General features: G+C 42.6%; 1 protein-coding gene across 1 annotated transcript in view; it reads left to right on the forward strand.

Moving 5' to 3' along the window:
* Window positions 1–25997, forward strand: part of CD109 (CD109 molecule) — a gene marked incomplete at both ends in the record, with an annotated part of 163838 nt that overhangs the window by 26600 nt on the left and 111241 nt on the right. The window contains 3 exons of the mRNA XM_080700077.1: window positions 1072–1100; window positions 12608–12838; window positions 18611–18736. Coding sequence (XP_080556203.1) covers window positions 1072–1100; window positions 12608–12838; window positions 18611–18736 — 386 coding nt within the window. The remainder of the gene's footprint in view (window positions 1–1071; window positions 1101–12607; window positions 12839–18610; window positions 18737–25997) is intronic.

Below are 25997 nucleotides of genomic sequence, written 5' to 3' on the forward strand. Positions count from 1 at the left end.
AGTACTACAAAACAAAGTCCGAAACAAAAAATGAAAAAAAAAAAAGACCCACAAAAACGTCACTGAGCCGGAGAACTGGCAGGGATAAAATGTGGCAAATTCCTCACAGAACCAACGTGGCCTGATTTCCGAGGCCCCCAGCTCACGCCGCGCCTCTCGGCTCCAACACGATAGACCCACGTGGCTTTCAGGAGAAGTGGCATCGTGTCAGTCTGGTTAATCATGTTCCTTAATAAATGATAATTTTATACCTTAATAAGGAGTTCTTACATGAATGCGAGGAAGGAGGGCCTGCCATCACTGCTGATGGGAACTTTGGATAAATACTCTTGAGACCATTTTCCCCCTGTAAATAGAGGGACCTGATGTGGGATCGGCATGAATTAGGTTGGCAGGCCTATGCTCAGGACGGTGCGTGGAAAGAAGCCTGCGCCACCCCTGCCCTCGGGAGTCAGCAGTGAGTCCCAGCTCACCCCCGGCCTGCCTAAAACGTCCCTTCTCCTGCATCTGGAGAGCGTAAGACATAAAAACACACCTGCATGGGAGTGTAGCTTAGCGGCAGAGCATGTACACAGCACGCACGGGGCCCTGGGTTCAATCCCTCGCACTGCAGAAAGCAAAGGACGACGATGATAGCAGCTGCAGCAGCAACAACAACCACAAACCAAGCCAGTAAGAACTCTCCAAATGCCCCAAACCCAGCTTCCCTCTGAACCCTACCAAGCGTTCCTCAAATATATAGGTAAACTCAGAGCAGCAAGAGGAGCAGCAGTTAACAACGAGAACAAAAAGAAGCAGCAAGAAGAACGACTTCCTGTTTTGGGGGCTCGTTCATGAATTTTTTTTTTTATAATATACTTTTATTGGTGCAAGTATGTATGACTTCTTTGAACAAGGATAAGTAATAAATCCTAAGGTATTCTGGACATGAATAAAATTGTTTGGGTTTGACTAAATAAGTTTATAATTACATCCATATCTAAAAGGGTATTGGGAGAGTTTTGTACATTTTGTTTTTTGGCATTATATTCAGATTATGACAGATCTGTTTTCTTCCCTGTTTCCTTTTAGGCTCTTTCAAGATACTCACTCTTCCGGCAGTAAGTATTCATTTTCAAAAGTATTGTTTCAGAAACATACTGCATCAGTGAACTATAATATTCTGTTGGTTTTTATATTGATGACAGTTCTCATACATTTGGTTTGCGTTTAACTCAGACTTTGGATTATTTAAGAATAATCTTACTTAAGGGAGATTATTATGTTCTTCAGATTCCTAACAGAAATTTCATTTCTGTAAAAGGGAAGTTTGCTCAGTTTGGGCCCACTTCTGCCTCAGTGAGCCTTACAGCCTTGAATGTGTAATCAACACTGTTCCTTGGTTTCTTTGCTTTTGAAAACAGCAATGCCAGCTGGGCCTGGCGGCACATCCCGGTGTTCCCATGATTTGGGAGGCTGAGGCTGGAGGATTGCAGGTTTGTGGCCAGCCTCAGCATCTTAGGCCCTTTGCAATTTAGTGAGACCCTGTTTTTAAATAAAAAATAAAAATGGCTGGGAGTGTGGCTCAAAGGTAGGATGACCCAGGGATCGATCTCCAGTATCTAAAAGAAAAAAAAAAAATCAATGGCATTCTGAGCTATATTGGAACCTGAGGCAAAAGGAAAAATCAGCAATGCTGGTCCAGCCTTTAATGTTTTGACTTTTTTGTGTCATAACAATTTTCTTGCATTATTTTTGTTATTCTAAGATATGATGTTAAGCTGGGCATGGTGGCACAGGTGGTTGCCTCCCAAGCTTGTAAATCCAAGTACTTCGGAGGCTGAGATAGGAGGATTATAGGTTTGCGGCTAGCCTCTACAATTTAGCGAGGCCCTTCGCAACTTAGTGAGATTCTGTTTCAAAGTAAAAAATAGAAATAGGGTTGGGCCTGTAGTTCAGAGGTAAAATGGCCTTGGGCTCAATCCTTAGTACCACAAAATAAAATGTGATGTTGAAATAGTGTTTTCTTGATGACTTAATTGTGCCCCTTGAATTTTGCGCTTGAGACAAGTGTCTTACTCTTCTCTATCCCTGGCTTTAGAAAAGGGAATAAAAATATCATCTTTGTCTCGCAGGGATGCCTTGGAGTGAAATGAAATGTGAAAGGGTTGTAAAATTTACTATAGAAATGGAAAGGGGTCATTATTTTGTTGAGAGAGTCATGAAACCTGATTAGTAAATGTTGCTTGTGAACTAATTCTACTTCCCATGGCTTTGACTTGGAAGTTTGTGTTTTTATTACTATGCTTTCCCTTGGAGCTTCACAAGTTTAATGTGCATCAGAGTAGACAGTGGCATCCAGTCAGAAGCACCGTTTGATGGGCTTCTTCTGAGAATAAGTGACTAATAACTTTGGCTCTGACATGTTATACTTAGGTAGGCCCATCGTTACCTCAGGAGTCAGGCCCACTTATTGCCCATTAAAGGTTGCTTGTGAAGCACATTCAGAAACCACATTCATAGTGGTGGGGTCTTAGAGAACGTTGAGTTCCAAAGAGTACTTTATAAAAATTATTATTTTTTTGTGATAGTTGGGGATCGAACCCAGGGACATTTTACCTCAGAGTTACACTCCAGCCCTATTTATTTATTTATTTATTTATTTATTTATTTACTTATTTATTTAGAAATAGGGTCTCACTAAATAGTGGAGGGCTTTGAAATTGCGATCCTCCTATCTCAGCCTCCCAAGTACAGGGATTACAAGTGTTCACCACCATGCCTAGCTTAAAAATTACTTAATATGATTACTTAATATGTCATATATATTAAGTTTCTAACATATTATGTTTGTACTTTCCTTAGTAAGAAATAGTAGGGTTGGGCGTGGTGACACACGCTTGTAATCCCAGTGCTTGGGAGGTGGAGACAGGAGGATCTCACAGGTTCAAAGCCAGCCTCTGCTACTTAGTGAGGCTCTCAACAACTTAGTGAGACCCTGTTTCCAAATAAAGTACAGAAAAAAAGGTCTGGGGGTATAGCCCAGAGGTATAAAAGCCTCTGGGTTTCACCCCCAGTACCACAAAAAAAAAAAAAAAAGAAAAGAAAAAAGAAATAGTAGGTGCAAGTGCCTATAGTTAGAGCTGTTTGAGAGGGAGCCTGAGGCAGGAGGATCATACGTTTGAGGCTAGCCTGGGCAACTTGGAGAGACCCTAGCTCAAAAAAAGAAAAAGAAAGAAAGAAAAAAAAAGGCTGGATATTAGTTGGGAGGTAGAGAACTGGTCTAGCATGTGTGAGATCATGGATTGAATCTCTAGTACCTTCAAAAACAACCTCCCTAAATCCAGAACAACACACACACACACACACACACACACACACACACATACACATACACACACACTGTTGAGTGAAAGTGGAGGGAATAAAAAAGGCACAAGCAGAGCTGGCCGTGGTGGCGCACACTTGTAATCCCCGTGCTTGGGAGGCTGAGACAGGAGGATCGCACAGGTTCGAAGCCAGCCTCGGCTACTTAATGAGGCTCTCAGCAAGTTAGTGAGACCCTGTTTCCAAATAAAATATAAAAAAGGTCTGGGAGTATAGCCTGGCGGTAGAAAGCCTCTGGGTTCCACCCCCAGAACCACCCAAAAAAAAAAAAAAAAAGGCACGAGCAGGTAGAAATGGGGACCCTCCCTCCAATCTCTGGGACGACAGAGGATTAGACTGCATTAATATATAAGCCGAAACAGTAGATTCTGGCCCAGACCCGAGTGCATAACTCTTGTTGAAAGAGTGTTCTCCTGGTAAAAGTAAATCCTGTGTAATACAGCTGCCTCCAGCAGGAAGGTGGGACTTAACTTCAGGAACAGCCTAGAGAACAGTTTCTCTTTGGTTTCTACAAGAGCGTGCATTTTGTCTACAGAGAAGTGCAGAAGGCGGGAGGAGGGAGCCAGGCGGGAGGCCAGTCTCTTCCAGCTGTGGCCAGCAGCCAGGAGTTTGGCTCCTACCGTTCGTTCTTTTTTAAGTCTATGAAATACTAATTACAACATCCTATTTGTGTTTTTAATATTATGCCATTTCCATTATATATAGCTATAGTAAATATTTTTTGAAAGCTTTACTAGAGATTATATTTAGAGTATATTCCTTTTCAGTAAAGCACATTTTTAAAAGACTTAGTCATAAAATGTTTGGGCAGATTTGATAATGTGTCAGCTGGGCGTGGTGGCGCAGGCTTGTAATCCTAGTACTTAGGAGGCTGAGACAGGAGGATCACAGGTTCGCGGCCAGCCTCAGTTACTTAGTGAGGCCTTTGGCAACTTAGTGAGATCCCGTTTCAAAATAAAGAATAAAAAATAGGGCTGGAAATGAGGCTCAGAGGTAGGATGTATGTGGGGTCAATCTTCAGTTCTGAAAAAAAATTGATAATATGTGGCAGAAATAGAAGATTTTGCATTTTCATGAGTTTTCAACTAAAGTAGGTCCAACTTTTTTTTTTTTTTGTACTGGGAATTGAACTCCTGAGGGGCATGCTACCTCTGAGCTACCCCCTCAGTTCTATATATTTTTTAAATAGGGTCTTGCTGAGCTGCTGAGGGCCTCCCTAAGTTGCTGAGGCTGCCCTTGAACTGTGATCCTCTTGTCTTAGCCTCCCAAGAACTGGGATTATAGGTGTGTGCCTCCATGCCCGCTCTAACTTTTAAAGTATACTTGCATTCTGATGTTTATGAATATAACATTTTAATTATTTTTAAGGTCTTCATGACTTTTCACTGGTAAACATGCATATTTTAATTGCATTAAAATGTTTTACCTGATTTAGCCATTGTTTCTATTTTGATAAATAGCCTTTAATAAGAAGAAAATAAAATCTATGATTATATTTTTGTGTAAAACATAGTAGAAAATTTATTTTATTCTTCTGGCAAACAAATCTACTTTAAAATGAAGGCATTTTTTTTTTTTTTGTGGTACTGGGGATGGAACCCAGGGGCATTCTACCTCTGAGCTATATCCCAGCCCCTTCCTTCCTTCCTTCCTTCCTTCCTTCCTTCCTTCCTTCCTTCCTTCCTTCTTTCCTACCTTCTTCTCTGCCTTTCTTTCTGGAAGAAAGAGGGCATGTTTTATTAGAAAAAAATTTAAAATTTTATTTTAAGTATAATTAACTATACTTAAGTTTTATATATATATACACACACATATATATGTATATATGAATTTTTAACTGAAGTAGATCCAACTTTTTTTTTTTGAACTGAGAATTGACCTCCTAAGGGGCATGCTACTTCTGAGCTACACCCTGAGTTTCTATATGTGTCTGTATGTATGTACTGTGGACTGAACCCAGCGGTGTTCTACCTCTGAGATACACCTCCAGCCATATTTTACTTTTTATTTTGAAACGGGCCCTCATTAAGTTGCTGAGGCTGTCCTCTAACTTTCAGTCCTCCTGTTTTAGCCTCCCAAGTACTGGGATTACAGGCATGTTCCACCACACCCAGCTGCTAATATAGTTTTGATAGAAATTTTCATCTTAAATTTTTCAATTTTACTTAAAAATTCTATCTTCTGTTACTTTTAGTAACTGGCTTATTATGAAGTAAATGAGGACAAATATCATTATGTTGTCTGAGTTTCCTTCAAGCAAGGAGCCTTTCAGAGAAGATGAAACAGCCCAGATTAGAACAAATAGTCCTTATTTACTGCCCACCAAGGATCTTTCTGACGTGCCTTCCTGTGTACCCTGTGCAGAGAGCTACTGTCTACTCAGGCAGACTGTATTTACACACACAGAGCAGCACCATTGAGAAGGAACATGATCCACTCGGAGGCTGATGTTCTGTTGGTCAAAGCCTCTGGGTATTGTTGACTCCAGGCTTTGTCCTGCCCCCGTATGGTCTCTTGCTGAGGGAGACACACTTTTTCCCTGTTCTGTCTCTTCAGGTCAAGGAACTGGAGTCCCAAATCTCTGGAGAGAAATTATTTAATTTTTTTGTGGCCGTTTTTTCTTCTTTTTTTGGTGGTACTGGGGATGGAACCCTTCTATCACCGGGCTATACTCCCAGACCTATTTTATATTTTATTTGGAAACAGGGTCTCTTAAGTCAGCGAGGCTGGCTTCGAATCTGCGCGATCCTCCTGTCTCAGCCTCCCAAGTGTGGGGATTACAAGCGTGCGCCACCACGCCGGCTTTTTGTGGTAGTTTTGATAGAACTCAGAGGCCTTTTCCCTCTGAGCTACACCCTCAGTTCTAGTTTATTTTTTTTATTTTGAAACAGGGTCTCACTAAGTTGCAGAGGGCCTAGATGTTTTTCATCAGAGGACTGCAGTCTTACTAACTCTGGGAAGCCTTTTCCAGTAAGTGTGGCCCCAAGGAGGTAGAAGGCGCTTGACCAGCAGGGATGCAGGGGTTCCTGTGACTAGGCTGTCTAGTCCCCTGTGGGAAGCCAGTTTTAACCTGTCCCACGTCTGGCACAGAGAAACACTGACTAAAACTGCTTGAATTCCACAGTCTTTTCTCCAGTCTTCCCTCTTATATGCCTCATTGTTACCAGTGAGGTCCTAAGTTTACTGATTCCTCAGGACTGTGGAGCATCAGAGTCCTGGTGACACCCAAGGGAAGTAATGGTGCCCCAGCCTTGCAGAGACAACCTAGGTCTGCGGAAGTGCTGAGGCCCCTGTTGTCATCTCTGACATTCTCACGCTGGGTTAGTGCTGAGGCTGAGAATACCAAATGGCCTAAATTTTATGTATGGGAAGGCAGGGTTTCTAATGGAGTAAAATTTAAAAAGCAAAATTGCCCAATCAAAAAATGGGCAACTGGCTGGGTGTGGTGGTGCACTCTTATAATCCCTGTGCTTGGGAGGCGGAGACGGGAGATCACACAGGTTCGAAGCCAGCCTTGCTGGCTTAAGAGGCCCTGTTTCCAAATAAAAAATATAAAATAGGTCTAGGAGTGTAGCCTGGAGGTAGAAGGGTTTCCAGGAACTCCAGAACCACCACCAAAAAAAAAAAAAAAAAAAAAAAAAGAAAGAAAAACGGGCAACTGAATTGAATAGACACTTCACAAAAGAGATACAAATGGCCAATAAATACATGAAAAGTGTTCAACGTCATTAGCAGTCAGGGAGGTGCAAATCAAAACTACACAGATTCCATCTAATCCTAATCAGATGGTAATCATCAAGAAGTCAAACAACAAGTGCTGGTGAGGATGTAGGGAAATAGGAACTCTTCTACACTGTTGGTGGGAGTGCAAATTAGTTCAGCCACTATGGAGATCAGCGTGGAGACTCTTCAGAAAACTGGTAATAGATCTACCATCTGATCCTGGGTAGCTTTCCAAAGGGACTAATATCAGAATATGATAGTAATATACACATATCCATGTTTATAGCAGCGCAGTTTACAATAGCCAAATTATGGAACCAGTGTAGGTATCTATTACCAGATGAATGGATTACCAAATTATGGGATATACGCACAATGGAATTCTACTCAGCAGTAAAGAAGAACAAAATTGTGTCATTTGCAGGCAAATGGATGGACCTGGAGATTATGTTAAGTGAGATTAGCCAGTCATGGAAAGTGAAGGGCCATATGTATTCTCTCTTACGCAGAAGCTAGGGAATAATCAGGATACCAGAGCAACTTCAGATAATGGAGGAGTAACTTCAGTGAAGCCAGGGAGGTGGTCTAGAAGAAGGGGGTGATGATCAATGAAGGAATGACTTCCATTGACATTGTATACATACTTGAGAATACCAATGCCAATCTCAATACCCTGTGTGGGGAAGGGAGGAATAGGGAGGGGGAAGCCACTAAGTGCTGTGTGCATGTGTGTCATCGTCACTATGAACTGCAGTGTGATGTAAGACTATAATGCACCAATAAAAGTATATAAAAAATGAAAAGTTAAGTTAACTGTAGGAGCAGCAGGGTGGGCAGTAACTCTCCCCCTGTAGTCAAGATCAGCAGTCTGAAGGAGGATGGAGGAAGATACAGAATAAAATGTTTTGGGGTATATTTTGTTACTTCTAATTTTCTGGCTCTCTGGCCTCCCTGTGGCTAGTGAGCCTCTGAGACATTAACAATTAGTCCTCAATCTACCATTTGTTCTGGGGCCTCTGTGCCACTCAAAATGATCAAACAATATCCAAATTACAAAAAAGTCCTATCAAATGTTTTTAAACATGAAAAATTTTAAATCTATAAGAACATGATATGCTGGTTCTAAGAATGGATATTTTCCTGTCTATAGTACTAAGGAATTTGATTAAAGGAATCTGAGGACTGAAGTATCACTTGGGAAAATAGAATATAAGAACATAAATTCTAGCCAGGTGTGGTGGCACAGGCCTGTAATCCCAGTACTTGGCAGTCTGAGACCACAGGATCACAGGTTTAAGGCCAGCCTTGACAAATTGGTGAGACCGCCAGCAACTTAGTGAGGCCCTATTTCAAAATAAAAATGGTCATGGTAGCATATAACTGTAATTCCAATACTTGGGAGGCTGAGACAGGAAGATTTCAGGTTCAAAAGTGGCCTCAGAGGCTGGGCGTGGTGGCGCACGCTTGTAATCCCCGTGCTTGGGAGGCGGAGACGGGAGGATTGCGCAGGTTCTAAGCCAGCCGCACTGGTTTAAGAGACCCTGTTTCCAAACAAAAATATATATAAAAAAATAGGTGTCTGGGAGTGTAGCCCGGAGAGAGAAAGGTTTCCAGGAACCCCAATACCACACTCACAAAAAAAGTGGCCTCAGCAACTTAGACCCTCAGCAGCTTAGTGAGACTGTTTCAAAATAAAAAGGGCTAGCCAGGCATAGTGGCACACAATTACAATCCCAGTATTTGGCCGGGCAAGGTTGCGCACGCCTTGTAATCCCCCTGCTTGGGAGGCGGAGACAGAAGGATTGTGCAGGTTCGAAGCCAGCCGCACTGGCTTAAGAGACCCTGTTTCCAAATAAAAATATAAAAAATAGGTCTAGGAGTGTAGCCCAGAGGTAGAAGGGCTTCCAGGAAACCCAGTACCACACACACACACACAAAAAAAAAAAAAAAAAAAAAATCCCAGTATTTTGGAGGCTGAGACAGGAGGATCACAGGTTTGCAACCAGCCTCAGCAACTTAGTGAGGCCCTCTGTGACTTAGTGGGACTCTGTTTCCAAATTTTAAAAAAAGAGGACTGGGGGTATAGCTCAGAGATAGAATGTCCTTGGACTTTATTTCCAGTAATGTGTGTGTGTGTGTGCACACACACACACACACACACACACACACACACACAGTAATGGCTGGGGCATAATTTGGAGGTAGAATGTCCCTGGGTTAAATTTCCAGTACCATGATAAATAAATAAATAAATAAATAAATAAATAAAAAGAATACAAATTCCAGGCCAGACTCTCAATTCTATTAAGGCACTGGTCTTTGGCTCATGTTGTATTCCAATATCTAGGAAAACCTGGTATATAGGAGGTGCTCAATAAATATTTAAGAAAAGCATTCGAGGACAGCTGCAGCTACTTACTGAGGCCCTTTGCAACTCAGTGAGAACCTGTTTAAAAACAAAACAAAACAAAAAAATAGGACTGGGAGTGTCGCTAGGAGGCAAAATGCCCCTGAGGGTGAAATCACTAGTTGTCTTTTATAATATTTTGCTATAAAATATTCACATATACAGAAAACTTTAAAGAATTCTACAGCTTTCCTGTACTCGGCATGTATAGTGTACCACTGACACTTTACTATACTTGCTCTATCATGTATGTATCCATCTTTCCAGGTACTGGACGATTGATCTAACTTTTAAATGTATTTACAAGTCAATTGCAGACACCGTGCTCTTTTCTGTAAGCACTCCTTGCTGACCATTTTATGGGTGATGATGCTTTCACACATTTTCTTCATATTGTTAACCATATTGGTAGCTTTATGGCATTTCTGTTACTGGAAAATCCCCTCTGAGATATCTGCGGACCATATTTATATGCAAAAATGAGTCAGAGTGTTGTTTCAGGTTTTAATTTTTAAGTCAACTAAAAGGTATACTATTGCTGGGCATGGTGGCGCACGCTTGTAATCCCCGCGCTTGGGAGGCAGAGACAGGAGGATCGCGCAGGTTCGAAGCCAGCCTCGCTGGCTTAAGAGATCCTGTTTCCAAATAAAAATATAAAAATGGGTCTGGGAGTGTAGCCTGGAGATAGAAGGGTCTCCAGGAACCCCAGTACCACCAAAAAAAAAAAAAAAAAAAAAAAAAAGAGGTATACTACTTATCTATTGCTGAGCAATCTCAAAAATTTCACTGCAAACAACAATAAACCTATGTTACTTCTCACAAGTTTCTGCAGGTGAGGAATTTTGGGGAAACTTATTTGGGTGGTTTTTATTGGGAATTCCACAAGGCTGCAGTCAAGGCGTGAGTTAGGACTGAGGGTCCTCTGTGAAGTAGTCCATTCTCTTGGCTTTTGGTATTGGAGGCAGTGATGGGAGGCCTCAGTATGCGCAGTCAGTGGCCACCCTGTGGGTCTCTCCACAAGTTTCTCTAGGGTCCTTGAAACTTAATGGCTGCTTTCCCCAGAGCAAGCAGTCCAAGAGTGAGAGGGACCAGGCAGAAGCTACTTTTTTTTTTTTTTTTTTGGTGCTGGGGATTGAACCCAGGGGCATTCTACCTCTGAGCTATAACCCCAGCCCTATTGTATTTGAGAATAGGATCTTGCTGGGTTGCCGAGAGCCTCACTAAGTTGATGACTTCAAACCTGCCAGTTTTTTGCTTGTTTGATGGTTTTGTTTTGCCATTCTGGGGATGGAATTCAAGGGGTTTCTACCTTTGAGCTATACTCCCAGCCCTATTTTTTACTCTTTATTTTGAAACAGACTTTCACTGAGTGGTAGAGGGCCTCACTAAGTAGCTGAGGCTGGCCTCAAACGTTGATCCTCCCGTCACCCAAGTACTGGGATTACAGGCATGTGCCACCATGCCCAGATAGAAGCTATTCTTTTTATACAGCTGCATTCTAAGTTTTAAAAGCAAATCACCAAGTTTGGGAAATTAGGCCCCTGCCTTTTTAATTTTTTTTTTTTTTTTTTTTTTTTGGTATTGGGGATGGGATTGAATCAAGGGCCTGCTTATGCTAGGCAAGCCCTATCACTGAGCTCTGGTGATAGGCCCTACATTCTGCCTTTTGAAGGGAGAAATGTCAGAGATGTTTTGAACATATTTTAAAATCACCACACTAAAGTTCTTTTTTCTTTCAGTTTACTTTCACATCAAGATTCTTGTTAGAGTAGTGTAGCTCATGCTGGGTTTTAATCTGGGTTAGTCAGTGATCTGGAGTATCTGTAACTCCTCAAAGATCCAGTTACCTTGCTTATGAAATGGTTTTAGAATGAGCACTTGAAGCCGGGTGTGGTGGCGCACGCTCGTAATCACAGCATTCGGGAGGCTGAGACAGGAGGATCGCGTTTCGCGGACAGCCTCAGCTACTTAGTGAGCCTCAGCTACTTAGTGAGGCCCTCTGCAAGTTAGTGAGACCCTGTTTCAAAATAAAGTATAAAAAATAGGGCAGGGGGTATAGCTCAAAGGTCAAATGCCCCTGGGTTCCATCCCCAAATAGTGCCAAAAAAAAAAAAAAAAAAAAGAATGAGCACTTGAAGGATTGTGGCGAGGTAAACCCTAGTTCCTGTTACTGATAGCAGTAAATGTAGCAACATCGGCATCCTCAATCAAGATGCAGGAAGAGCCAGGCATAGTGGTGCACACTTGTAATCCCCACGCTTGGGAGGCAGAGACAGGAGGATCGCGCAGGTTCAAAGCCAGCCACCCTGGTTTAAGAGACCCTGTTTCCAAGTAAAAATAAAAAAGTATAAAAATAGGTCTGGGAGTGTAGCCCAGAGGTAGAAGGGTTTCCAGGAACCCCAGTACCACCAAAAAAAAAAAAAAAAAAAAAGATGCAGGAAGAGAATGAATCACACACTAGAGAACTTGAGCGCCAGCAAGAAAATGAATCCTGTACAAAAGTGCCTTTCATGGGTCCACTGCCTCAGATACACCAAGCATGGAGTAGGTGTCCAGGGATTGTAGCCCAGTAACCCTTAGTGAGGATGAATTTGCACTTGGCCTTGTAAATGGCATGGTGACTGCTGTTGAGAGCGAGCGGAGGGTCATGGGTCCCCCAGTCCTGGCACCTTGTGATGCCAGTGCAGAGCAAACTACAGGATGTTAAAAGAGGGAGAACATGCCAGGTGTGGCGGTGCACTCTGTAATCCCAGTACTTGGGAGGCCGAAACAGGAAGATTGAGGGTTCGAGGTCAGCCTCAGCAACTTAGTGGGAGTCTGTTTCAAAATAAAAAATAGAATATAAATAAGGCTGGGGATGTGACTCATAGGTAGAACCCCCCTGGGTTCAATCCCCAGTCTCCCCCCCCACCAAATAAAATAAGAGGAGAAGAGGGAGAGGGAGAACAAGAACACAAATTGTTTTACTAGTGAGTAGGAAGGGCACATTTGTCAACTCTATAGTTACTTTTGATAATACAATGTATTTAAATTTTTATTCTAATTTGTAATTAAAATATGCTTGAGGTGAAAAGTGAGACCTTGATATGTCTGATCTCTTTGATTCCCCAGCTACCTCTGAGCAGTGCAGATGCCATCTATGAGCTACACGTAACGGGACGTGCCCAGGACGAGGTTCTGTTCTCTAACAGCACACGCTTAGCATTTGAGACCAAGAGGATGTCTGTCTTCATTCAAACAGACAAGTCACTCTACAAGCCAAAGCAAGAAGTGAAGTTCCGTGTGGTGACCCTCTTCTCAGATTTCAAGCCTTGCAGAACTTCCGTAAACATTCTCATTAAGGTAAGTGGCAGATAGCCGCGGGTCCAGGGGTCCGAGCCATTTCATTCGGGTCCTTCCGGAAGTCCTGCTCCTGTGACTGGCCTGAATTATCTTAGAATTTTACCCAAGATCAGCTTCCCTCCTGACATGGGACTCTTCTGTGTCGGCGGTAGAGACCTGGGTTCCGAACTCAGGATCCACAGTCAGCCTGCTCAGGCTCCAGACTTGGCCTCTTTGTCAGTGTCAAAACATTTCTTGATGTTTTGCACAGGGCAGAGGGGAGAGTGGATTAAGTCCCCGCTCACACTGAGTTTGTTTGTTTGTTTGTTTGTTTATCTATACGTATATATGTGTGTGTGTGTATATATATATATATATATATATTTACAGTGCTGGAGATGAAACCCAGGGACACTCTACCTTCACGCTATACCCCCAGCACTTTTTTAAAAATTTTTAAATTTTGAATCAGGGTCTCACTAAGTTGCAGGGGGCTTCATTAAGTGGTTGAGGCTCTCCATGAACTTGCGCGCGCGCGTGCGCGCGAGCACACACACACACACACACACACACACACACACCTCACTGTAAACTCTAAAAAGAATAGATGATAGCTGTGTGACCTTGGGAAACTTAACCTGACCTGAAGTTTCCTTACTTGTAAAATGTATAGTAACAGCTGAGTGTGGTGGCCTGTGCCTGTAATCCTAGTACTTGGGAGGCTGAGGCAGGAGGATCGCAGGTTTTCATCCAGCCTCAGCAAGTCAGTGAGGCCCTCTGTAACTTAATGTACCCCCCACACCAAAAAAATAGTGTAGTAATAATAATGCTCCACCAAATTTTTTTGAGGATCCAGTTAGGTAATTCAAGTAAACCATTTAGAACTGCATGGAGCATAGTACATGCTCACTAGTCACCAGCTATTATTCCCCTGGCAGGGATTCATTTGGCTTCTGCTGCTTGAATGTGCTGATGGTCTGGAGCTGACTGGGTGCTTTTCTGTGAGAATCAAGTTGGGATCCAGCTGGTTCTGGTTTTCCACATTAAGCTGAGGCTAATTCTAGACATTTGATCATTACATGAAAACAGGGTGACCAACTCATCCCCGTTTGCCTGGGATGTTCTGACTTTAAAACTGCGAGTCCTTGGTTCTGGGAACAACCTCAATCCTGTGGCATTGGTCGCCCTCACCATCTAATAAATAACAGTGTGGAAAATAGATTAAATAGTCCAGTAGTCCAGCATTTTTCTATTCTTCCCATTCCTTCTTTTTTTTAATTAATAAAGACAACAAAAAGAAACAAACATGAACATATAACTTCAAGCCAAGATATGCCTACAGCAAATATCACATGGGTTGGCATAGTGCTTAACGCTTCTTTCTTTCTTTCTTTCTTTCTTTCTTTCTTTCTTTCTTTCTTTCTTTCTTTCTTTCTTTCTTTCTTTCTTTCTTTTTGCAGTACTGGGGATGGAACCCAGGGCCATTCTACCTCTGAACTACACTTCCAGCCCTATTTTTTATTCTTTATTTTGAAACAGGGTCTCACTGAATCACTTAAGTAGCTGAGGCTGCCTGTGAACTGTGAGTCTCCCAAATGCTGAGGTTACAAGTGTGCACTACTCTGCCTGGCTTGCATATTTCTTGAATTGAACTAGTATTATTTTAGAGTTTTCAGCTCTGTGGGTTTCTGCCTTTGCTATACCATGGCATGTTTATAAAGCAAGTTGACACACTGAATAGCATTTCTAAGTTCATGTGACTTTCTGAGCAGGGTTGAACTGACTTCATTCATATCATCCTTTATAATTTACCCACATGTCTTGAGAACTTAACTAATTATCTACGATAGATGATTTAAAGGTAAATATCTGAGCCAGGTAGGGGGGCACACACCTGTACACCCGTATTTGGGAGGTTGGGACAGGAGGATGGCAGGTTCCAGGCTGGGAGCATGCAGTAATGGAGTGAGACCTTGCTTTAAGTTAAAAAAATAAAAAGAGCTAGCTGGGCATGGTGGCGCACGCTTGTAATCCCAGCATTCGGGAGGCTGAGACCTGGAGGATCGTGGTTCGCGGACAGCCTCAGCTACTTAGTGAGGCCCTCCACAACTCAGTGAGACCTGGTTTCAAAATAAAGAATAAAAAATAGGGCAGAGGGTGTAGCTCGGAGGTAGAATGCTCCTGGGTTCCATCCCCAGACCTGCCAAAAAAAAAAAAAAAAGAAAAAAAAAGGGCTGAGGGAGTAAAACAGAGGTAGAACACCCCTGAGTTCAATCACCTGTACTTAAAAAAAGGGGGAAGGGGAAGCAGTAGGCAAATTGTTCTATGCCTTACTCACAGCTAATGCTATAGATTCCGGTCAGCTGGCCTCTGCATCTCTGTAGTTTCCGCTTCTGCTCCATTGTCTGCCTTTGGAACTTTCCATCTGTGGACTCTTTGGGCTCTTCTGCTGGGTTTCTGACTTGGTCTGCCACATTTGACTTCCCCAGCAGGGCTCAGAGAGACTGTCTTCTAGCTCCAGCGCTGAGGCACTGCCCAAGGGACAGGAATACAGATTAAAGTTCAGTGTTGGGGAACCGTGAGCAAGGGGAGGGAGGCATGCTGCTCTTGTCCTGGGGCCGTGAGGCTGGGGATGGACCAGGTCTGGCTCGTCTCTCCTGGTGACTTGCAGACCTCAGGTTGCATGGTGGGTGTGTGCCCATACCGCTGCATTCTTCCAGTTGAAAGTAACACCTGGGACAGGAGATTGTGATGCTTCTTACACTTTTCAGTGTGGGATAATTGGTTTCTTGGCAAAACTTAAAAAAAAAATTAAAAAGAAAAGAAAGAAAAGAAAAAGGAAAAACTTGGGACTTGGCGGAACTGAGACTCTGACTGGGACAGTTGTTCCTCTGGCAGTACCAGCTGAGGGCTGATGTGGAGAAGTGCCTTTACGAGCCAGTAGACCAACTTTTTGGGGTTTAATTTGCCCAGCCAAGAATTGCTGTAAGAGGTAGCTAAGTGTTAACTACTGCAGCATAGTGACGAATGAACAGTGCTTTTTTGTGACCATTAGGAATGATTCATTTGGCCTGCCCCAATAATTGACCTTTTCAGGAAGAGCTGAAAAACACTCAGAAGTGTTTGGGCAATCAAAAAGCCCTAACTTGACTTTCATCAGGCAGTTTGGTCTGACGCTGTGGAAATAAGTTCTCTGACACTGATGGCAGTGACGTGGCTGGCTTCTATCCTGATCTCTTTCTTCCTTAAGAAATTGTTGCTTAGCCTGGCATGGTGGCACACATTCCTAATCCCAGTATTTGGGAGGCTGAGAAAGGAGTATCATAGGCTCAAGGACAGCCCGAGAAACTTAGTAAGATTCTGTTTTAAATTAAAAAATAAAAAGAGTTGGAAGTATAACTCAGAGGTAGAATGTCCCTGGGTTTAATCACCAGTACCCCTAGCCCACAAAAGTTGTTGCTTCTGGTATGGGTGAATGGACTTGTGTGAGAACAGGTGTCAGTGGCTTGAGGATGTATCCTATGACTGTGCCCTGAAACTGGCCTGGAGCAGCTGTGGCGGCCTTGGACAGAGGAGGATGCTGCCTTCTTTGAATGATTTACCTCTCTACTTTTCTATGGTGGACACACATATACCTTGTCCATACTCCAGCACTCCAGAGATAATCCCTGGAGACACACTCTCCAGCCAAGGAATTTACTGCTGGAGACAGTCTGGAGCAGATTATGCTGGGTTGAGGCATCTGATAGCCATTGGAGGTGACTCAAGGGCACCAGGGGCCACTGCTCCCTACTGGGCACACAGCCCTGGTGGCTATAGAGGGGCACCGTTCACTTTGTATGTGGTTATCTTGTGTGTATACCAGCTGATGACCTCTTGCAGATGCTGGGCTCTGCTGCGATGCCACTGTGCATGGCCTTTTATTTAATTTATTTAAAAAAATTTTATTGGTGCATTATGTTCATACATCATATTGGGGTAAAAAACTTGTGTGTACATACATGTGCACATCACTGATTTAACCCCTACCCAATTCCCGCCCCATTCCCTCCCCATCCCTCCTTCCCATGCTTAGCTTAGTGGTTGACTTCGATATGTTTAAGTACATTGTGTGTTTTAGAGAATTTCCTTCTTCCCCCTTCCCATCCCCTCCTTAGGATTTCCTTTTTCATCTAGAGTTCCTCCTATGACCCTTTTCTCCTTAGCTTTCACATACTAGGGAAAGCATCTGATTTCTTATTTTTTGTGACCGACTAATCTCACTTCGTGCATGGCCTTTTAAACCCCCAGGTGCTCTGGAAAGACTTCTGGGGTTTCTATGTTTTCTAAATAGTTTCCTTGTTGCCAGGCGTGGTGGCGCACACTTGTAATCCCCACCCCCTCCCGACTCCCGATTTGGGAGGTGGAGACAGGAGGATTGCGCTGGTTCGGAGCCAGCCTTGCTGGCTTAAGATACCATGTTTCCACATAAAAAGTAAAAAAATAGGTCTGGGGGTGTAGCCCGTGGGAGTGTATTTCGGAGGTAGAAGGGCTTCCAGGAACCCCAGTACCACCAAAAAAAAAAAAAAAATACTTTCCTTGTTGATGACAGACCAGGTCCAGTAAGACTGACTTGGGAAAGCAGAGGGATTATCTTATGTGTTCCCCATCCAGATCCTGCAGGATGTGAAGGTGGGAAGAAGGATACAAATTGGAGAGAGAGAGAGTGAGACAGAGTTGGCAGGGCTGGGAATGCAAGAGAGGAAGCGGGGTGGCTGCAGAGGACAGAGATGGCTGCTGCGGAGCCAGGGGTGGCTGCGGTGCCTTTCCCTTGGGTTAAGCAGTGCTCTGATACACTTTTGTTGAGTTGATATTCAGACATGGGTTTGCATCCTGAGTTCTCTCACGTATTGATGCTATGGTATTGGGCTATGTCATCATGCACCGTTGAGTGATTACCCACCTCATTGGGCTTCAGTTTTCTTAACTATAGGTGAGGACAATCCTACCCTGAAGGAGAACTATAGCCATCAGGGGGAAGTCAGAGTGCCTAACATAGGGGCCTTTAATAATTGGACCTGTTGTCTCTAAAAGTGAAGTTTTCTCTTAACACCACCACCATCGCCACCACTGCCACAGGTTTGGTGATGTACTTGCTCTAGTGTTTATGAAGGAAATATGGTGCAGGAAACTAAAAGTGGAGAAGAATCAAGATAATTTCAGGAGGAGCTGAGCGTTGTAATCCCAGTATTAGGGATCCTGAGACAGAAGGATTGCAGGTTTGAGGACAGTTCAGCTTCTTCGTAAGACCCTATTTTCAAATAAAAAATAAAATAGGTTTAGGGGTAGCTCAGAGGTAAAATGCCTCTGGGCTTAATCTCCAGTACCTCTAAGTCCCCAAGAAAAATATAATTTCAGGGGAAATATGAGGGGGAGGTACTGGGGGATTGAACCAGAGGCATTTTACCTTCAAGTTATACCCCCAGCCCGATTTTATTTCTAATCTGGAAATAGGGTCTCACTAGGTTGCTAAGAGCCTCGCTAAATTTCCAGAGCTGCCTCTGGACCTGGGATCCTCCTGTCTCAGCCTCCCAAGTGCTGGGATTACAGGCATAGATCACCATGCCTGGCTAGAGAAAAGAAATTTTGCTTTGCCCTTTCTGGTAGACCTGACGTTAATAGGGCTATCTTAGTGCCGTACTTCGGGGAAAGTTCAGGGTGTGTCTGGGGTGCTGCAAGCGTCATTTCTAGCCAAGCAGGACATGCATGCCCAGGGCAGTCTTTATGCGGCTGACAATGTGCTTTTTGTTTTAGGACCCCAAGTCCAATTTGATTCAGCAGTGGTTGTCACAGCAAAGTGATCTTGGCGTCGTCTCCAAGACTTTTCAGTTATCTTCCCATCCAATCCTTGGCGACTGGTCCATTCAGGCTCAAGTAAATGTGAGTATAAATATATTTTTTTTTGGGGGGGGATATTGAAATGATTTGAGTAGTTCAGGTGGGAAAATATCTCTGAAGTCATGAGCAGAAAAAATTAATATGAACATGCAGACAACTTAAATGGTTTGATTTTAATTTGTTATATTTATAAATGGATTAACCATCATTAAAACATATTAGTAGGCCGGGCGTGGTGGCGCACGCTTGTAATCCCCGCGCTTGGGAGGCAGAGACAGGAGGATCGCGCAGGTTCGAAGCCAGCCGCGCGCACTGGCTTAGGAGACCCTGTTTCAAAAAAAAAAAAAAAAAGTAAAAATAGGTCTGGGAGTGTAGCCCAGAGGTAGAAGGGCTTCCAGGAACCCCAGTACCACCGGGGGGGGGGGGACATATTAGTGTCTTTTTTAACATTTTAAACATCATTAATAACAGATTAGAATCATTTTCCAACATATTAGCTATAATTGTTTTCTTTTTTTTGTGGTAATGGGGATGGTACTAGGGGCATTCTACCTCTGAGCTACACTCCCAAGACCTGTTTTATTTATTTTTTATTTATTTATTTTTTTGTGGATTTGGGGATGGAACCCAGGGGTATTTGACCTCCGAGCCACACCCCCTGCCCAATTTTTTATTCTTTATTTTGAAACCAGGTCTCACTGAGTTGTGGAGGGCCTCACTTAGTAGCTGAGGCTGTCCGCGAACTACGATCCTCCAGTCTCAGCCTCCCAAATGCTGGGATTACAAGCGTGCGCCACCACGCCCGGCTTATTTTGTATTTTGAAACAGAGTCTCACCAAGTTGTGTAGGGCCTCACAAATTGCTGAGGCTGGCCACTAACCTGTGACCCTCCTGTCTGAGCCTCCCTGTTTAGCCTCACACTAGGATTATAGCTGTGTGCTACTATGCTTGGCTGCATTATTTTAAAGCTAAGAAATAAATACTAGCTATTATTTGGCAAGTTTTATGTTTCAGAATTACTTGTATGTATTTCTGGTGCATGATTGGACTAACATACTTTGTCTTTGTTTTAAGAAACAGTGACTTTCAGCAGTCACGTTGACTTCTGTCTTTTCACCTTTCCTTCTCTCCAGCATCTGTACTTACAGGGCAGGGGCACCGAAATGCCCTCTCTCTGTGCCGCAGGTTTTCTCCTGTGTATTATACTAAGTGATACTTGAAGATTCATTCAGTGTTTTTCCATTTTTCTTTAGAATGAAAAAGTTATGAATAAAAGCTTTAAAAGGTAGTTCTAAGCCAGATGTGCTGATGCACTCCTGTAATGCCAGTACTTGAGAGGCTGAGACAGGAGGGTCGCAGGTGTGAGACCAGCTTTAGCAACTTAGTGAGACTCAACAACTAGTCACACCCTGGCTAAATACAAAATAAGAAAGCCTAGGGGTATAGCTTGGAGGTAGAATGCCCCTGGGTCCCATCCTCAGTACCAAAAACAAGAACAAAAACCAAAAACCAAACAACAAGGGACAATGACAGTAACATCAACAACAAAACAACAAGATGCAGTTCTCACCAGGGCTATTGATATTTTGGACAAAAATTCTTTGTTGGGGGCACTGTCCTGTGAATTGCAGGATGTTTAAGAGCATCTCTGGCCTTTGCCTACTGGATGTCAGTAGTAGCTTCCCTTCACCCAAAGTGGTGACAACCCAAGATACCTGTAGACATTACCAAGGCCCCCTGTGGGAAAACCGTCCTCTGCTCCATTGAACATGGCTGCAGTAGGAGGGATAACCACTCATCACCATGAGACCTGAGGTTAGATAAGAGGACCCAGTATTTAGTATGTGCCCCACTCTTAGGTATTATTATTAGTTTCTTTTTCTTTTTGGCTTGGGATTGAACCCCGAGCCTCACATGCTAGGCAAGTGCATTACCACTGAGCCATTAACCAATTGTGCTCCAGTTTTCATGCATTACCATGATCATTAAGTAATAGTCCTGAAAATAGATTTTATTAAACTCAGTTTCTGGATGTAGAAAATGAAGTCTAGAGAAGTTTAACAACTTGCCAGGAGGCTTGCAGCTGGAAAGCAAAAGAAGCAAGACTTGAGCTCAGGTCTCTGAAGCCAAAGACAAACTCCTAAAGGACCCTGTCACCCATAACCCTACCTCAGTGGTAGAAATACCTGGAGTCTGGTTAGAAGGTATAAGATTAGCAAACTCTTATCGCATTTCAAAGCAGTGTCTTTTAGACAAGTTTAAAAAAAAAATGATAAATGATTAGGTTGGACATATGAAATTGCCACTTTAGGTCAAAAGCGCCAAATATCAACAATTTTATATGGTTCATCTTAACAGATAACCTTCCAGTAAAAATGTGTGTTATTGATAAGAGGAGCCTCAGCAGTCAAATGGAAATATATTATTCTTATCACATTATAGAATTGGGAGCCAGGTATGGTGGCACACACTTGTATTTCCAATAATTGGGAGGCTGAGAAAGGAGGAATGCAGGTTTGGGTCCAGCCTCAGCTACTTAGTGAGGACTTCTGCAACTTAGTGAGACCCTGTTTCAAAAGTTTTAAAATAAAGAATACAAAATAGGGCTGAGGGTGTAGCTTGGAGGTTGAATGCCCCTGTGTTTAATTCCCAGTTCTGGAAAAAAAAAAGACAATTGTGACTCAATTTCTGGGACATTCAGAAAGAAGCAACCCAGGGGGAAAACTTAGCTTAATTTTTGAAATATTAAAACATTTAGTATCCCTGATCTTGATTCTTTGTTTGGAATTATATTCTCACTTTTGCTTTATTTATTTATTTTACTTTTGCTCTATTTAAAAGTAATGGACACTAAGTGCTATGTGCATATATGTCCCTATGACACTGAACTTCATTAAGATATGAGACTATGCCGGGCATGGTGGCTCACGCTTGTAATCCCTGTGCTTTGGAGGCTGAGACAGGAAGATCGCACAGGTTCAAAGCCAGCCTCAGCTACTTAGTGAGATTCTCAGCAACTTAGTGAGACCCTGTTTCCAAGTAAAATATAAAAACATAGGTCTGGGAGTATAGCCCGGAGGTAGAAAGCCCCTGGGTTCCACCCCAGTATCACACACACACACAAAAGATGTGAGACTACAATACACCAATAAAGGCATATAAAAAATAAAAGTAATGGAGTCTTAGCCCCATAAAGAAGGATATTCTGACACATGCTACAACATGGATGAACCTCGAGGATATTACTGCAAGTGCAGTGACCAGTCACAGAAGGACAAATGCTGTGACTGCACCTCTGTGAGATGTTGAGAGTGGTCAGCATCATGAAACAGAAAGGAGGACAGTGGTTTCCAGGGCTGGGAATGAAGGATGGGGATCCGTTTAATAGTATAAAGCTCCAGTTTTGCAAAGTGAAAAAGTTGTGGAGATTTATTGCACATGAATGTGAATATACTCAACATACTGAACAGTGCATTTAAAAATGGCTAAGATGGCCGGGCGTGGTGGCGCACGCTTGTACTCCCCGCACTTGGGAAGCGGAGACAGGAGGAGCGCGCAGGTTCGAAGCCAGCCGCGCTGGCTTAAGAGACCATGTTTCCAAATAAAAATATAAAATTGGGTCTGGGAGTGTAGCCTGGAGGTAGAAGAGTTTCCAGGAACCCCAGTACCACCAAAAAATAATAAAAAAAAGAATTAAAATAAAATAAAAATAAAAATGGCTAAGATGGTAAATTGTATATGTATTTTATCATAATTTAAGCATTTTTAAAGTAATGAGATTTTACTGAATGAAGCTCTACTGAATGCACAGTATGGTTTTATTTTTTAATTAATTTTATTTTTGTAGTATTGGGAGTGGAACTCAGGGGCTTTTCTTCCTCTGGACTATACTCCCAGACCTATTTTATACTTTAGTTGGAAACAGGGTCTCACTAAGTTGCTGAGAGCCTCACTAAGTATCTGAGGCTGGCTTCGAATCTGTGTGATCCTCCTGTCTCAGCCTCCCAAGTGCTGGGATTACAAGCGTGCGCCACCATGCCCGGCCACAGTATGGTTTTAATGACTGTTAGAAAGCAGTGTCATAAAAGAAGTTCATACTTGTAGAGAATAATGTAATGAATATGATTTTAAGAGTTTAACAGCTTTGTATTCTCTTCATTGCTTTAAGATTCTTAAGTTGTTATGTCCATATACAAAGGTATTACTACCAATCTCACTAACAAATATGGGGAGGAAGGAAGGGAGAATGAGGTGGGATAACACAGCAAGTCCTGTAAGTGTGTATGTTTGCACCACTGACTCTTCCTATGATGCACAATTACAATGTACCAATAAAAGTATTAAAGAGCCAGGCATGGTGGTGCGTACCTGTAATTCTGGTACATGGAGGCTTAGACAGGAAGATCACAGGTTTGAGGACAGCCTCAGGAATATACTAAGACTCTCAGAAACTTTGTAAACCCAAAATAAAAAACAAAGTATATTTTTGATATATTTTATTAAAAATAAAAAAGATAAAAATAAAAAGGGCTGGAGGTGTAGCTTGGAGGTAGAATGCTCCTGGGTGCAATCCCCAGTACCACAAAAAGTATAAAAAAGATTCTCAAGTTCTATAATAGCAATAAGGTTAATAATATTAATAAATTTACAGGCCTATAATTACTGTGTTCTGTAGATTTGACTCAAACTGGAGGTATAAAATTCTTTAGTATATTCTTTGTAGTTCACATTGTATGAAGCTATATCTAAGAAGCAGAAAACCAAGTATGGTCTTCCTCTTTTATCTGCATAGAGATGAAGAATGCGGGGCCTGTGAAGGGCTGGGGGGCAGAGGGGGAGGCGCTCGAGGAGGACGGCCCGAGAGCAGGTGTGATGAATTCTAGTGGAAGAGGACATTGCATCGTCTAGAGGAGGAGGAAGGAGCAGGCATTTGTGAGACTAAGAGAGGGAAGGATTGGTGTGGAGATAGGGAAATGGAAGGGAACCTTGTATGTCTGAGAATTTGAGAGAAGTCTGGTGTTCCTGGAACATGTGGTGAACGGTGGGAATTGGAGCAGTCTGTCTCACTCCAGTACTTTCTCTCTGCGGTTCTCTCTGCTTGGAATGCTGTTTCTTCAGTTATTCTAGTTATGTCTTTAACTCTTGAGGCATTCTCTAAAATGGCCAAACCCCTCCCGACCTTTCCCTAGCATCATTCGTGTGTGTGTGTGTGTGTGTTACTGGGGATTGAGTCAGGGGCATTCTGCCTCTGAGCTACACTCCCAGCTCTTTTTATTTTTTATTTTGAAACAGGATCTTGCTAAATTGCTGGGGTTCTCTAAGTTGTTGAGGTTGGCCTCAAACTTGTGATCCTTCTGTGTCAGCCTCCCAAGTACTGGGATTATAGGCATGTGCCTCTGCTCCCGGCCATTGATATCACTTTTAGTTGGTGCTCCCTAATGGACTGCACTCTTAATAAGGATAATCATTACTTTGTTTTATTGGCTCCTCAATCCTTTGGACCTAGCACAGTGCTTTTCTTAATATGTAAAAGTCAATAGTTACCTAGAATAGTGCTTTGCTTAATACATATAAGTCAGTAGGCTTTTTTTGTTGGTACTGGGGTTCCTAGAGCCCTTCTACCTCCGGGCTACACTCCCTATTTTTAAAATATTTTTATGTAGAAACAGGGTCTCTTAAGCCAGTGAGGCTGGCTTTGAACCTGAGCGATCCTTCTGTCTCAGCCTCCCAAGTACTGGGATTATAGGCATGTGCCTCTGCTCCCGGCCATTGATATCACTTTTAGTTGGTGCTCCCTAATGGACTGCACTCTTAATAAGGATAATCATTACTTTGTTTTATTGGCTCCTCAATCCTTTGGACCTAGCACAGTGCTTTTCTTAATATGTAAAAGTCAATAGTTACCTAGAATAGTGCTTTGCTTAATACATATAAGTCAGTAGGCTTTTTTTGTTGGTACTGGGGTTCCTAGAGCCCTTCTACCTCCGGGCTACACTCCCTATTTTTAAAATATTTTTATGTAGAAACAGGGTCTCTTAAGCCAGTGAGGCTGGCTTTGAACCTGAGCGATCCTTCTGTCTCCACCTCCTAAGCACGGGGATTACAAGCGTGCGCTACCATGCCTGGCTAGTCAGTAGTTATTAACTGTCCTAAACTAAATAAACTTTTCTCTTTTCCACATTAAAAATCATCTTTGTCCTTTTGAAAACAAGCATACTGATCAAGGGGCCTATTGATAAAAAATCAATTTGCTTCAAACTAAGAAAAAAAAAGACCACTTTAAAGAAAGCTGTCAAAGCTGGGTGTGGTGGCACACACTTGTAATCCCAGTACTTGGGAGGCTGAGACAGGAGGATCACGCAGGTTCGAAGCCAGCCTCAGCTACTTAGTGAGGCTCTCAGCAATTTAGTGAGGCCGTTTCCAAATAAAATATAAAAAGAAAAATAGGTCTGGGGAATAGAGGTATAAAGCCCCTGGGTTCCATCCCAGTAACACACACACACACACACACACACACACACACACACACACACAGAATAAAAAAATATGGGTAGGGTGTAGCTCTGCGTTAGAATGCCCTGGAGTTCAATCTCCAGTACTGCAAAAAAAAAAAAAAAAAAAAAAAGCTGTTAATGGCCACCAGGTGTCAGTATAATCAAATAAATGTTTGGCAATCACTCTTTCTTTTTTTTTGGGTCTATGACTCCTGAATATGTAGTTTATTGGTGCGTTGTAATCTCACATCATAGTGAAACTGAGCGTAGTAGGAACGTACAGCAATGTTCTTAAGGTTCATGTAACATGGTGAGAATTTCCTTTCCTCTCTTTTTGGGGTACCTGGTATTGAACCCAGAGATGTTCTAACTGAGCTACACTTCAGCCTGATTTTATTTCTTATTTGGAAATGGAGTCCTGCTAGGTTGGATGTTCTAACTGAGCTACACTTCAGCCTGATTTTATTTCTTATTTGGAAATGGAGTCCTGCTAGGTTGGTGAGAGTCTCACTACTTTCTGAGGCTGTTTTTTAACCTGTGATCCTCTCTCAGCCTCCCAACTATTGGGATTACGGGCGTGCACTACCACGCTTGGCTTCCTTTCTTTTTAAAGCTGAGTAATAGTCATTGTATTGATATTCTACATGTAGGTGCAAATGTTTTTGCATTTATGTTTTAAAAACTGTGTTCTAGGTTACTAGTAGTCAATTTTAAAGCTTCTTTAAAAGAAAGGATAATGACCTTGCTCCAGTGTCCCTCTTCCTGCATGTTCTGTTGTGGGTGCCCCCTGGCCCAGAATTCTGCTGTTC

This window comes from Muscardinus avellanarius, assembly GCF_963383645.1.
Source record: "Muscardinus avellanarius genome assembly, chromosome: 8".
NCBI classification, from domain to species: domain Eukaryota; kingdom Metazoa; phylum Chordata; class Mammalia; order Rodentia; family Gliridae; genus Muscardinus; species Muscardinus avellanarius.